This window comes from Plectropomus leopardus, chromosome 24 (assembly GCF_026936395.1).
Source record: "Plectropomus leopardus strain MGB_pleo_1.0 chromosome 24, ASM2693639v1, whole genome shotgun sequence".
NCBI classification, from domain to species: domain Eukaryota; kingdom Metazoa; phylum Chordata; class Actinopteri; order Perciformes; family Serranidae; genus Plectropomus; species Plectropomus leopardus.
Genome location: NC_142199.1, coordinates 15,143,622 through 15,155,057, shown reverse-complemented (window position 1 = coordinate 15,155,057; position 11,436 = coordinate 15,143,622). Strand labels below are relative to the sequence as shown.

At 39.9% G+C, this 11,436-nt stretch overlaps 1 protein-coding gene across 2 annotated transcripts; it reads left to right on the top strand.

Annotated features, from left to right (window-relative positions):
* Positions 1-234: 234 nt before the first annotated feature.
* On the top strand, positions 235-11,070 carry fam117ba (family with sequence similarity 117 member Ba). 2 transcript variants are annotated; one of them, XM_088074533.1, is made up of 8 exons: positions 235-777; positions 3,311-3,546; positions 7,523-7,606; positions 7,692-7,841; positions 8,528-8,671; positions 8,823-9,030; positions 9,124-9,244; positions 9,864-11,070. In XM_088074533.1, exons 2-8 carry the CDS (start codon positions 3,526-3,528, stop codon positions 10,087-10,089), a joined length of 954 nt encoding a protein of 317 aa, XP_087930659.1. In that variant the 5' UTR covers positions 235-777; positions 3,311-3,525; the 3' UTR covers positions 10,090-11,070. The 2 variants fall into 2 exon arrangements, with proteins under 2 accessions (XP_087930659.1, XP_087930660.1); XM_088074534.1 differs by having other exon boundaries at positions 237-777; positions 7,731-7,841.
* Positions 11,071-11,436: the final 366 nt, after the last annotated feature.

Genomic DNA, 11,436 nt, shown 5'->3' with positions numbered 1-11,436 from the left:
AAAAAAAAACAAAATAAGATTAGCTGTTATCCATTACATTGTTCGTAATGTAAATCAACGAGCCGCTTTAGTCATGCATTTTTAAGAACACATTTAAGTAAATTACCACAACCCACGGTAAACCAGAAGCTTTGAAATTGAAATTTCTTACATGGAAATAAAAACTCAACAGAATGGAAGTTTTACTTTGAAAAACACATCCGGAAGTTATGTTGTTTCCTCCGCCGTGCTTCACACTGGTCCCTCTCTCCCGTCGTGTCAACCGAGGCTAGCCCAGCATCACCGCCTTCTTCTCTCTATCCCCTCTGTATTTTTCTGTCCGCTATTTTTTTCCACCTTTTCCAGACACCTCGCGAGCTCCACTTTGCGCAAAACGCACCTTCCTCTTTTTTACGCTGATTGTTTTTTGGGGGGGGTTTTTTTGCATCGCAGAGCGTTTTTTGGGCTCGCTTGCTTCAAGCCGTCGTGCCGCATCAACCGGAGAGAAAAACATCCATCCACGACGACGAGGAGGCAGGGTGCGAACACAGCAACGCCCATTTTGACACCTACCGCTTCACTACTACACCCGCGGAGACGTGCTCGTGTCTTTTTCTATGTCTGCCTGTTCGTATCCAAGAGGGCTGTCCTCGCTCGTAGCCTGCGCCGTCGTCCCTTCGCCCAGTCTGATCCCATCGCCTCTTTAGCATCTTCCAGTAGTGAATATCAACAGGGGCTGAGGTGCTCACGAGCTCCATGCCCCCCTGCATGCGGCGCGGCGGGATCACATTTCTGCAGGTGAGTGTTTTTTTTTTAAAATCTTTTTACATTTCTGATGCTCCTCTGTCATGTGGACGTGTGCGCTAGCATGCAGCGTGTTTTGATGATGAAGGTGATGATATGTGCGAGGGAGGGATGGCTGCGTGTCTCATAGTAAACAAAATTGGCCTACATTACCCTGTACATGCAGTGGTGGAATGTAACTGAGTACATTTACTCAAGTACTGTGCTGAAGGGCAGATTTGAGGTACTTTACGTTCCTGTTTTCTTTTTCGTGTCACTTTATACTTTTACTCCACTACATTTCAGAGGGAAATATTGTACTTTATGCTTTGCTACATTTGTCTGAAGGCTTCAGATACATTACAAATTCACATTTTTGCATTAAAACATCAGTTTTAAAAATCAGATGTCCAAACAGTTAAAATTAATCGACTGTTATTAAAGCATTTTTTCACACGTTTATTTTATGTTGTTTTAAAATAATTTCAAGTCATCAATCAAATTTTTTTTTTAATTTTATTTGTTTTTTTTCTAATTTTGACTTTTTTAAAAAAAAATATTTTTTTAATATAATTTTGAGGGGGGGTGTTTTTTTTCTATTTTTAATGTTTTCTGTTTTTGTTTTTTTTTCTTAGTTTTAGGATGTTTTTTATTCCTATGTCAATTAAGTGCAAAAGTAGATGACTGAAGTAGATCTATATCAATGAATTATCAATAAACAGAAAATTAAACTTTTACATTTTATAATTTGTCAAGCAGAAGTGACAAAATTGTGAGTATTTGCGTTTTTTTTCCACTATTCCACTACATAATAAATATTAAACTAAATTGACTGTTTTTTTTTTGTTTGTTTGTTTTTTTTACAAAATAAGCTACTTACATGCATTAATTTGGGATTTAGGAAAATATGATTGTGGTATTTTTCCCTATTTTATGATATTTTATACACTAACTAAAAAATGGAGAAAACAGAAGATTTCCATGCTGCACATATTGATTTCTGTGCACGCTGGCTGTCCCACTTTTGCTTTAGGCTAATCAATTAGGTCTGTCTTGTGTTATGAGCTTATCTGGTTTGAAGTGACCTCAGTGGCTCCTTCAAAAAAAAGCTGAAGAGTAACATGCAGTACCACAACTGCTACTACTACAGTTCCCAGTACTATTGTTGCTGTCAGCCTCCAGTATGTTATAGTGGGCTGGTTTGTGTGTACAGACAGGAAAAGCAGCAGTCAAAATAAAGAAGCCTGAGCATTTTGCTAGCAGACTGCTGATGCCCAAACCCCTGTTTACACACACACACACACACACACACACACACACACAAAAGCAAGCAAGCGCGGCTGTGTGTTAATGAAGATCAGTCGGCCCCGTTCCCTAGCAACAGTGGTGCGCGCTGGTCAAGGCCCCTGCCAAATTTAGCTCCTGGACCCGCGCTGCCAGTCAATGCTGTGTGTTTGTACTCATGGATACAAGCAGCAGGTACAGTGTGTTGTTATTAGGATTGGAGAGCTTTTAAGTTCATGCTGGGAGCGCCCACGCTGAAAAAAATAAAAGCTTTCTCTGTCCTGCAAGGTGCCGTGCATCCATTAAAATGTGTGCATGTGCAGCTTGGTATATGCTGCATTGCTGCAATAGTAAATGATATTAATTAGCGTTAAAGCCCCAAAAGAGAAGAAGCTTTTGAACATGTGCAGATTAGATATTTAGTGTGCCCCATATACCTGAGGCTTCTGCAGGAACCCAGGTTCAAATACAGCTTGTGGCCCTTTTCTGCATCTCATTAGCCCTTCTCTCGCCCACCTTTTCTGTCCGTCTTAACCTGTCCTATCAATAAAGGGAAAAACTGGACTGGGTTACAAATTTCTACTTTAAATAAGCAAGATCAGTCAAAAAACATCAATCAAAAACCTTCGCAAAGGGCGAGGCTGAGCAGGAAATGGCCATAACTCAAATCGTCTTTGATGGATATTTATTAAACTTGTTGCAGACATCTGGAATTAAGTCCTTAACCAAGTTTTGCTCAAGTCCAGTTTAAGCATTTATCGTTATCCTGCACTTATTACAGCCGGACTTACTGCTGCAAAAGTTACACGTGTTTCCTTTAACCCTTTTGTTGGGATACGCCGATCAGAATTTGCTGATGCTCGCTGGTACCCGGGTGTCAGTGCACCCATGAAAAACAAGTGTCTCCAGCTCTGGATCAGGGTCAGTCGGGCAGAAACCAGCACCTGCCCTCAGTGCCCCCTCTCCACCCCCACCCCTCTGCTTTAAGCTGTTTTAATGCCATTAACCAGGGGGCTGTGTGAGACCAGAGGGGGGCATATCCGCTCTGCCCAGCACGGGACGGATTAACATCAATCTGGCAACACACTCTCATAGACACATACGCGCCCACACACACAAACCTAGACAGACAGAGTAAGACAGTCATGAGCTTATCCTGCAGGCCAGCTGTGTGTCTGTTGATTTGTTGATGTGTTTACCATGTGTTGACAAATAACTTGTTTACCGGCACACTCACCTCGGCTCCTCTCTCTCTCCTCCTCAGACTGCATCCGTGGCCTTAACCTCCCACATCTTCCTGCGGTTCTCCTCCGCGTCCTCCGCCGTCCCCCTCCTCTCCCTCTGAGCGCTCTGCTCCTCATTCTCCTCTCGGTTACCCGCCATCGCGTCCAGCTGTGGCCCTCACAGGGCGCGCTCGCTGGCTCTCACCTGACAGGTCCCTGGCCTCAGGACGACAGCCAGCACCAACAATCTCCCTACATGAGGGACAAAGCGACGCAGGTGAGTGCTGCAGGGCGTTTCTGTCTGTGTTTGGGGTGATGTTTAGGTGGGTGGTGCATGAGTTTGTTTATATGCACAGAAAACAAACAAAAATACAAATAATGAAAATGCATGTACAAAGAAAAGAAAAACTCCAACAAGGATTATTTATTACTTCTGTCTGAACAAGAAAAAACTAGTTACTAAACAGAGATTAATCATGTACACATTTTAAAATATTCTCTGTGGAATTTAATCATTTAAACTACATAGTAAAAAGAGTAAAATAGGACCCCTGTATTTGAATCAAATTAGACTTATGCTTGTGAGAATTTTGGAAGGATGCAATTGCCATAAGTAAAAGATAATGCTAGGCTAAAGCTAACCACGCTAAGGCCGCATATTCGGTGTGATGACCTTCTGTAGTTTCATGAAGCCACTTACACTTGTCTTTTTTATGACACATACGAGTTTTAAAGTTCACGATGGCGTATTTACTGATGTATTTTATGTTGTAGAATAAAACGTGAAAGTCTCTTAAGCTTATGTTTACCACAGACCATATGTAAGGATTTTAAAGCATTGACATTTAAATGAGGGAACCAGAGGCGTTGAAATGCAGATTTAGAGGTTCGTAGCTTTATAGAGTGCTGAAGGGATATTTTTGTAAGCCAACCAGGAAGTAAGCATGGCACTGGTTCCCTCATCAAAAACCTTATGGGATTTTCGGTTATCGCCAAAAATAAGCTGACTGATAAATACCACTTTTGTGAGTTTTGAAGCGTAAATGAAATCACCAGAAGCAAAAAGCTATTGTTAGGCTATACACGAACTACATCGTGGACGCACGACTTAAACGTCACAATGACAAAGACTGTAAAAACACTGTAAAAACACGATCGAAAAATATTACAAACAGATAAATCTACAAGTTTGAGTGCGAGTCTGTAAAGCTGTCACAGTTGACAAGTGGGTTCAATGAGTTTCTGTGTCCGCTGTGATGACGTCTAACGTCCCCGACAAACACTGTAGCCCAATTAGCCACTTGTTAGCAACCGCCTCTTTTAAGACGAATAAAACCTTAAAAGTTCAAAAAGCGGGTTTAAGCCAAAATATTTTATGTTGCAGAACAAAACGTTGAAATATCTTTAGCCCGTGTTAACCACAGACCTTATTTAGGGCATTTTACCGAAAACCCATTCATAAAACCCACAGACTTTTAGACGAGAGAACCGTAGCTGCTAAAAGGCTAACGGACTTCCGCGACTCACCACTTCACCACAGGGGTGCATTCATGCTAACATTAGCATGCTAACATGATGCTATTTGGCCGGTATAATGGTTAGCATGTCCATTTTAGTTTAGTCTGTTAGCATGTCAACATTTGCTAATTAGCAATAAACACAAAGTGGAGCCAACCCAGCTGCTGTTGTGTGGAAGTGCAAGTACTGACGAGGGACCAGCTTTCGACACAACACCGGCCCCAGCCCCCCCCCCAAAAAAAAACTGTCGAAAAAACGTAGTATTCTTACACATTTTTCCATGTTAAACAGAAAAATACATTTATGCACAGTCTGAATTCGTGTTTCCGTTTCACCCAGCTAACACGTGAGCTTAATTGCCTCGTTAATTCATGGTACACACTTTAAAACGTTACAGAAATTAAATAAAACTCACCAGCGTTGGTCACTCTTTTTAGTTGTTAAGTTAGTTATTCGACCGTTTAAACAACACGTAACTCTGGTTTGGTCGAAATAATCCCCCAATTAAAGGGTTTAGATGTGAAAATAAGCTGATTCCTCTGCTTTCTGTTGCCCCCGCGTGGACGACGGAACAGCTGTTAACACAAACCGCCCCGCCCAATTCGCTACGGTCTGCAGGCTGCCTTAAAAAATTCAATTTACTCAAATAAATAAATAAAATAATATTATTCCTTTCTGATTTCCTTAGATTACAATAGTTTTAACCACAGAAGAAAAAATTTAATTCCACAATGTAAGTTCAATGTCAGCGTGTTTGGGTGTAATTTCACAGACTGTCCAGCAGATGGCATTCATTCAAAACCGCAGAAAAGTATTATTATTATTATTATTATTATTATTATTATTATTATTATTATTATTATTATTATTAACGGAGTATTATTATTATTATTATTATATTTATTTTTCATTACACCTTTCTGATTTTCTTAGACTACAATAGTTTTAACTAAAGAAAGAGCTTAATTCCACAATGAAGGTTTAATGTTACCAAACCAATACTTTTTAATAAGTAATCTATAAATTTCACTTTTTTTGTTCTGCCAATTCAGTTATTTTATATAGAAAAATTAAATATTAACAGCTTTACCTTAAGTTTTGTTCCTTACAATAAACTAATAATAATAATAATTAGTAGCTGTAGTCGCAGGAGTATGAAAGATATTATTATATTAATAATAATATTATCATTATTAATTTATTTTTGGCATTGATTCATAACAAACCGCAGAAGGGACACTAAACACTGATGTCTGTTCCCCAATAGAGTGGTGAAGGGATGACGTATTTTTGTAGGCCAACCAGGAAGTTACTATCGCACTGGTTCCTTCATCAAACGTTTATGAAACGGGCAATCAGTACAAAGATTGCAGATGGTTGCATCATCATCATCATCATCATCATCATCATCATCACAGTGCTGGGTTGCGTCTATCAGTCACAGACTGACTTTGAGGCAGACTAAGGTCAAACAGAAGCCCTGAGATATTTCTGTTGGTGTATAAAATCCATAACAATGTACTTATAACAGTGATGGAGGAAGTATTCAGATCCGTTATTCAAGTAAAAGTACTAATACTAACCTGTAAAAATGATGTTACAAGTAAACTTACTACATTGAAAATATTGCTTGAGTAAAAGTAAGTATTCTCAGGAAAATGCACTTAAAATATTTTAATTAAAAGTACCCAGTACAGAAAGAAATTCTAAAATAAAAAAATGACCACATACAAAAAAAATCTAGAATTCTAAAAAGAAAAAAAACACCCAAAATTATAAAAGAAAAAAGCAGGGAAAAAACATCCCAACACTCACAATTGTTTAAAAACAAATAGAGAAAACATCCCAGAACACAAGATTCTTAAAAAAATAAATAAATAAATAAAAAAAAAGCCCTAAAAAAAAACCCAAATAAAATTTAAAATCAAATTTCTAATAAATAGTAATATAATAGGTGGAAACCCATTATTATTTTAGAAAAAAATGAATTATAAAAAGAAAAAAAGCAGGGAAAAAACATCCCAAAACATTTGTTTAAAAACAAATAGAGAAAACACCCCAGAACACAAGATTCTTAAAAAAAAGATTAAAAAAAAAAAAAAACAAATAAAATCTAAACTCAAATATCTAAATAAAATAGGGGGAAACCCATTATTATTTTAGAAAAAAATGAAAAAAACACCCCCATAACAATAAATTATAAAAAGAAAAAAGAAGAAATAAAAAATGCTTTAATAATGTTAATCTAAGTAGTTGTAATATAATTTTCTGTGATCAGCTCATTTTTGCAGCTTTACTTGTATATACTGTTAAATTAATACCAAAACATCATATTTTATAAACTCTCGTTATGTTTTTTTAAGCAAAAATCTTAATTTGTAAAGTAACTAAAGCTGTCAATACTCACAGAACCTCAAATTTGTAATTAAATACAGTACTTTAGCAAACGTACTTAGTTACATTACACCACTGACTTATGACAACAGTCTTAGCTGCATTGTGGGTACTCTGACACATTTAATGACAGAAGCACATTATACAGTAGGTTTTAGGATGGTTGACTGGCCTTATATAATGAAGAATCTATGGATTATTTGTATTATCTATAGATTATGAAATACAGGTCTGTTTTTTGTTAGTTTTTTTAGCTGTTTTGTGCTTTGTATGTTTGATATTTTGCTCTAAACAGTGTGTGTGTGTGTGTGTGTGTGTGTGTGTGTGTGTGTGTGTGTCAGACCCCCAGGGCCTGGGCAGATGAGAGGAGGAGGGGCTCTCACAAACGCTCGGCCTCCTGTGGGAGCACCGATCAGCTCAAGGAGGTCAGTTTCTTTCCTAATTTCATAAACAACCAATGGAAAATTGACAATTAACTAATCTGCATACATCGATATGTCTGCATTACAGTGCCTGTGTGTGTGTATGTGTGTGTGTGAACCTCTCCAGATTGCCAAATTGCGTCAGCAGCTCCAGCGCAGCAAACGCAGCAGCCGCCATCGGAGGGATAAAGAGCGCAAGTCCCCTTTCAATGGCAGTCACACCATCATCCAGTCGCAGGTGATCAGCAGAGACAGTGTGTTTGAGGGTGTGTGTGTGTGCACGTGTGTGTGTGTGTGGCTCCTGGCGTCTTCTGGAGCGCAGCCTGTCCTGCTTTCTGGGTGTCCTCATGAGACAGAGAAAAGAGGACTGTCTGAGTTATCTTGCAGTTTTTATGCACAACATCTTTAGACGAGCTCATTGAGGAACACGAAAAGCCGCCAGCAGCAGGAACACGTGCAAAGTAACATGAAGAGTTTCCAAAATGTGCCCTCTGTTGATCGCAAAACAACAGAATCTTTAAAAAAGGGCAACTTTTATATTACTAGTAATCAAATGTAGGCGTGGGCAATATAACGATATACTGGGGTATTTATTTCTTTTGTTTTTTGGTCACCTTTTACTAATTTCTTGCAGTGTGTGGGACATCGAAAGCGTTCAAACCAAATTTTTTAATTCTATAAAAACAGGGTTTTTCTCATAGTGTGTGTAGTGTTTGTCGCCTGTTAATGATCCCGAGTCTCCTGTTTCTGTGGCTTATTCAGTATTTATGATTTATGGATACTTGGATGCTGTAATTTTTCACGTGTGGGCGGAGAAATATGATGCATGCATTTATATTTTTCTGCTCCCTGCAGCTAAAGCAAAATGCTCGATGCAGAATCTGTATTAACTGCATGTCTCCGTGTGTGTGTGTGTGTTTGCAGTCGCCTATGCCCAAGACGATCCTGATACCCATCCCGATATCCAAGTCATCTGCGCCTCGTTTCCGCAACAGCGTGGAGGGCCTTAACCAGGAGATCGAACGCATCATCATCCGGGACACCCCTGAAAAGGACGAGACCATCGTTGTAAGTTCCTCCGACTAACGTCTTTTTTTTAGTATTTACACACCATCACTTTAAAAGTAAAATCACAGCGTCATATTTTACAGTGTTTGAGGATTAACCCCTCGGTGCAACGCTGTTATTGTGACCTCATCAGTGTGTGTTTGCGCCACAGCCACAGGATGTCCCAGATGGACACCGCGCGCCCCCTCCCGTCCCCCCACAGCGCAGCAGCAGCACCCGCAGCATCGACACGCAGACTCCCTCAGGGGGCGGCCTGAGTGGTAACCATAGCAACTGCAGTAGCCGTCCCGACTCCATCTCGCCCTCCTACCTCACCGTCCTCAACGACACGGGCGGAGGCAGCCCCTACGAGGACAAAGGTGACGAACGCACACAAACTATATATTATAGCAAATGTATATTGCACACGAGTCCAGCTGACCCTGACCTTTGACCTCCGTGCCTGTCCTCAGAGCTCGGACCCTGCTCCCCGCTGCCCAAATACGCCGCCTCTCCTCGACCCAACAACAGCTACATGTTCAAGAGAGAACCTCCAGAGGGCTGCGAGAAGGTCAAAGTGTCTGAGGAGACCATGTGAGTAGAGCATCATAAAATATCCAGATTAACCCTTTAACACCTGGACCGTCACCAGTCTGCCTGTGAGGCGTTCAGGCGTCTCTCAGGAGCATTTAAACCTGGGAGAATTGGTTTGGCTTCTCTTGAAAACATGAGTTAAAAAAACACAATGAGCAACTTGGCAAGAAAATGCACAAAAAAATGAGTCAAAGTGACCAAAAAATAACCTGGAAATCTTAGATATCATCAAAAATTAGGGAAAACATTCAGGAAACTATAGTTCTTATAATTAGGTATTAGATCACTTTTTAGCACTTTCTAACTAATAACAACTAATTTCTTGCTAATTTTTGGGCCATTGATTGGACGGTTTAAGAGAGCGGATGACGTGCAGCAAAGGGCAGAGGTTGGGATCGAACCCACGGCTGCTACACATGGGGTGCCCGCTCTACCAACTGAGCTTCTGGGTGCACACAGTTTATTTTGACTCATATAAAGCATCAAATGGATTAATTAACTTTCCCCAACAAAAATTCAACTTTCCTTGTAAATGTGACGCATTGATTTGTATTAGTGCTCTTGTTATGAAGACTAAACGCGCGTGCGTGTGTGTGTGTGTGTGTGTGTGTGTTTACAGGCCCAAACCTCTGCAGGAGATCCCTCCGTTCTTGTGTCCCGACCGCAACAAGGTCAACTTCATCCCCAACAGCGGCTCTGCCTTCTGCCTCGTCAGCATCCTTAAGCCCTTACTCCCCGCCCCGGACCTCAACTTCCGCTCCGGGGTGGGCCTCCGAAGCCTGTCCCCGTCCCTCGTGCCTCTGTCCACCCAGCCCTGCCTCCTGGAGGAGCCCGAGAGCTTCTGACGGCCCACGGCAGCCCCCGCCCCCCTCAAAAATCAACAAAATCAGAAAACATTTCCTAGGAAACCCTTCTGCTCCAAAAAAGAAAAAAAAAGAAAAATGCCTTCAGCATGCCAGCTAAGCTCTCTCTGATGTCCTTATCTTGTTGAAAAAGCGCTTCCCACTGCCTCTCCTCCTCAGACGACTACAACGTGAGAGTCCTGCAGCCCCGTGCGCGGGTCTGCAGCTAACATTTCATCGCTTTCTTCTACCTTTAGTGCTGGTTATGTTCCTGTTTTTTGGGAGGAAAAGGGCGAAAGGACAGACTCAATTTTATTTCATCGTATTATACCATGGCGCCTTTCCACGGACATATCTCTTTTTCTATCTGTAGTTATTTCTCTTGATATATAAAATATGCCTTCCATTGATTTAAAAAGGAAAAAAAAGAAAAAAAAAAGGCCGCTGGTTTCCTTGCCGGCCGAGAGTTTGACCACAGAGGCTAATATTGGTGCTGCCAGATTTATCGTAGCAAAACTTGAACGGTCGCGACAAAGGAGAAGTTTAAAAAAATGTGCCTGATATTTTAGACCGCTCAGTTTCGCTAAACCAGCGTAGTGCTCGGATCATGTTTGTTTCTTTAGCACGACACACATGATGTTTGCACTACGGTGGCCATAGATACACACGGACGAGGCAGGGACACGCAGGAAATATACCAGTGAGGTGGGACGCAGCCCAAACAAGACATTTTCTGACCACCTGTCGTCTAAAACCAGACATCTGTTTTGTACTTTTATCTATGGTGGCTCTGAGGGTCAAAACAATTCAACATTTAAGAAAAACACTACATTTTCCAAAACAAAGTAACATTTCCTAAAAAAAAAACAAAAAAAACTACATATCCCAAAATGCCACATTTCCAGAAAAAATAAACACGTCAGAAAACAAGATAATATTTTCCAAAACAGTAACAAATTAAAAAAAAAAACCAAAAAAAAACAAGAATTCAGAAAACAAAAATTACATTTCCCAAAAAAAACATTTCAGGAAAGAAAAAAAAACCCAAAACAAAACATTTCCCAAAACAGTGAAATTTTCCAAAACAAAATAACATTTCTTAAAACACTACATATCCCAAAACACTTTAACATTTGCCAAAACAAAACATAAAAAAATTCCAAAAACACTACATTAAAAAAAAAAAAATCTCTAAAACAAGACATTTCAGAAAACAAAAATAACATTTCCCAAAACACTACGAAATTTTCCAAAACATTTCAGAAAAGAAAATAACATTTCTCAAAGCACTACATATCCCAAAACACTTAAACATTTCCCAAAACATTAAAAAAAACAACCATTTCCCAA

Excerpts from the sequence above, each read along its gene's own strand:
- fam117ba (XM_088074533.1), top strand. The coding sequence starts at position 3,526 with ATGAGGGACAAAGCGACGCAG. Across the intron at positions 7,842-8,527 it reads ACACCATCATCCAGTCGCAG|TCGCCTATGCCCAAGACGAT; the intron begins GTGATCAGCAGA and ends GTGTGTTTGCAG. Across the intron at positions 9,245-9,863 it reads AAAGTGTCTGAGGAGACCAT|GCCCAAACCTCTGCAGGAGA; the intron begins GTGAGTAGAGCA and ends GTGTGTTTACAG.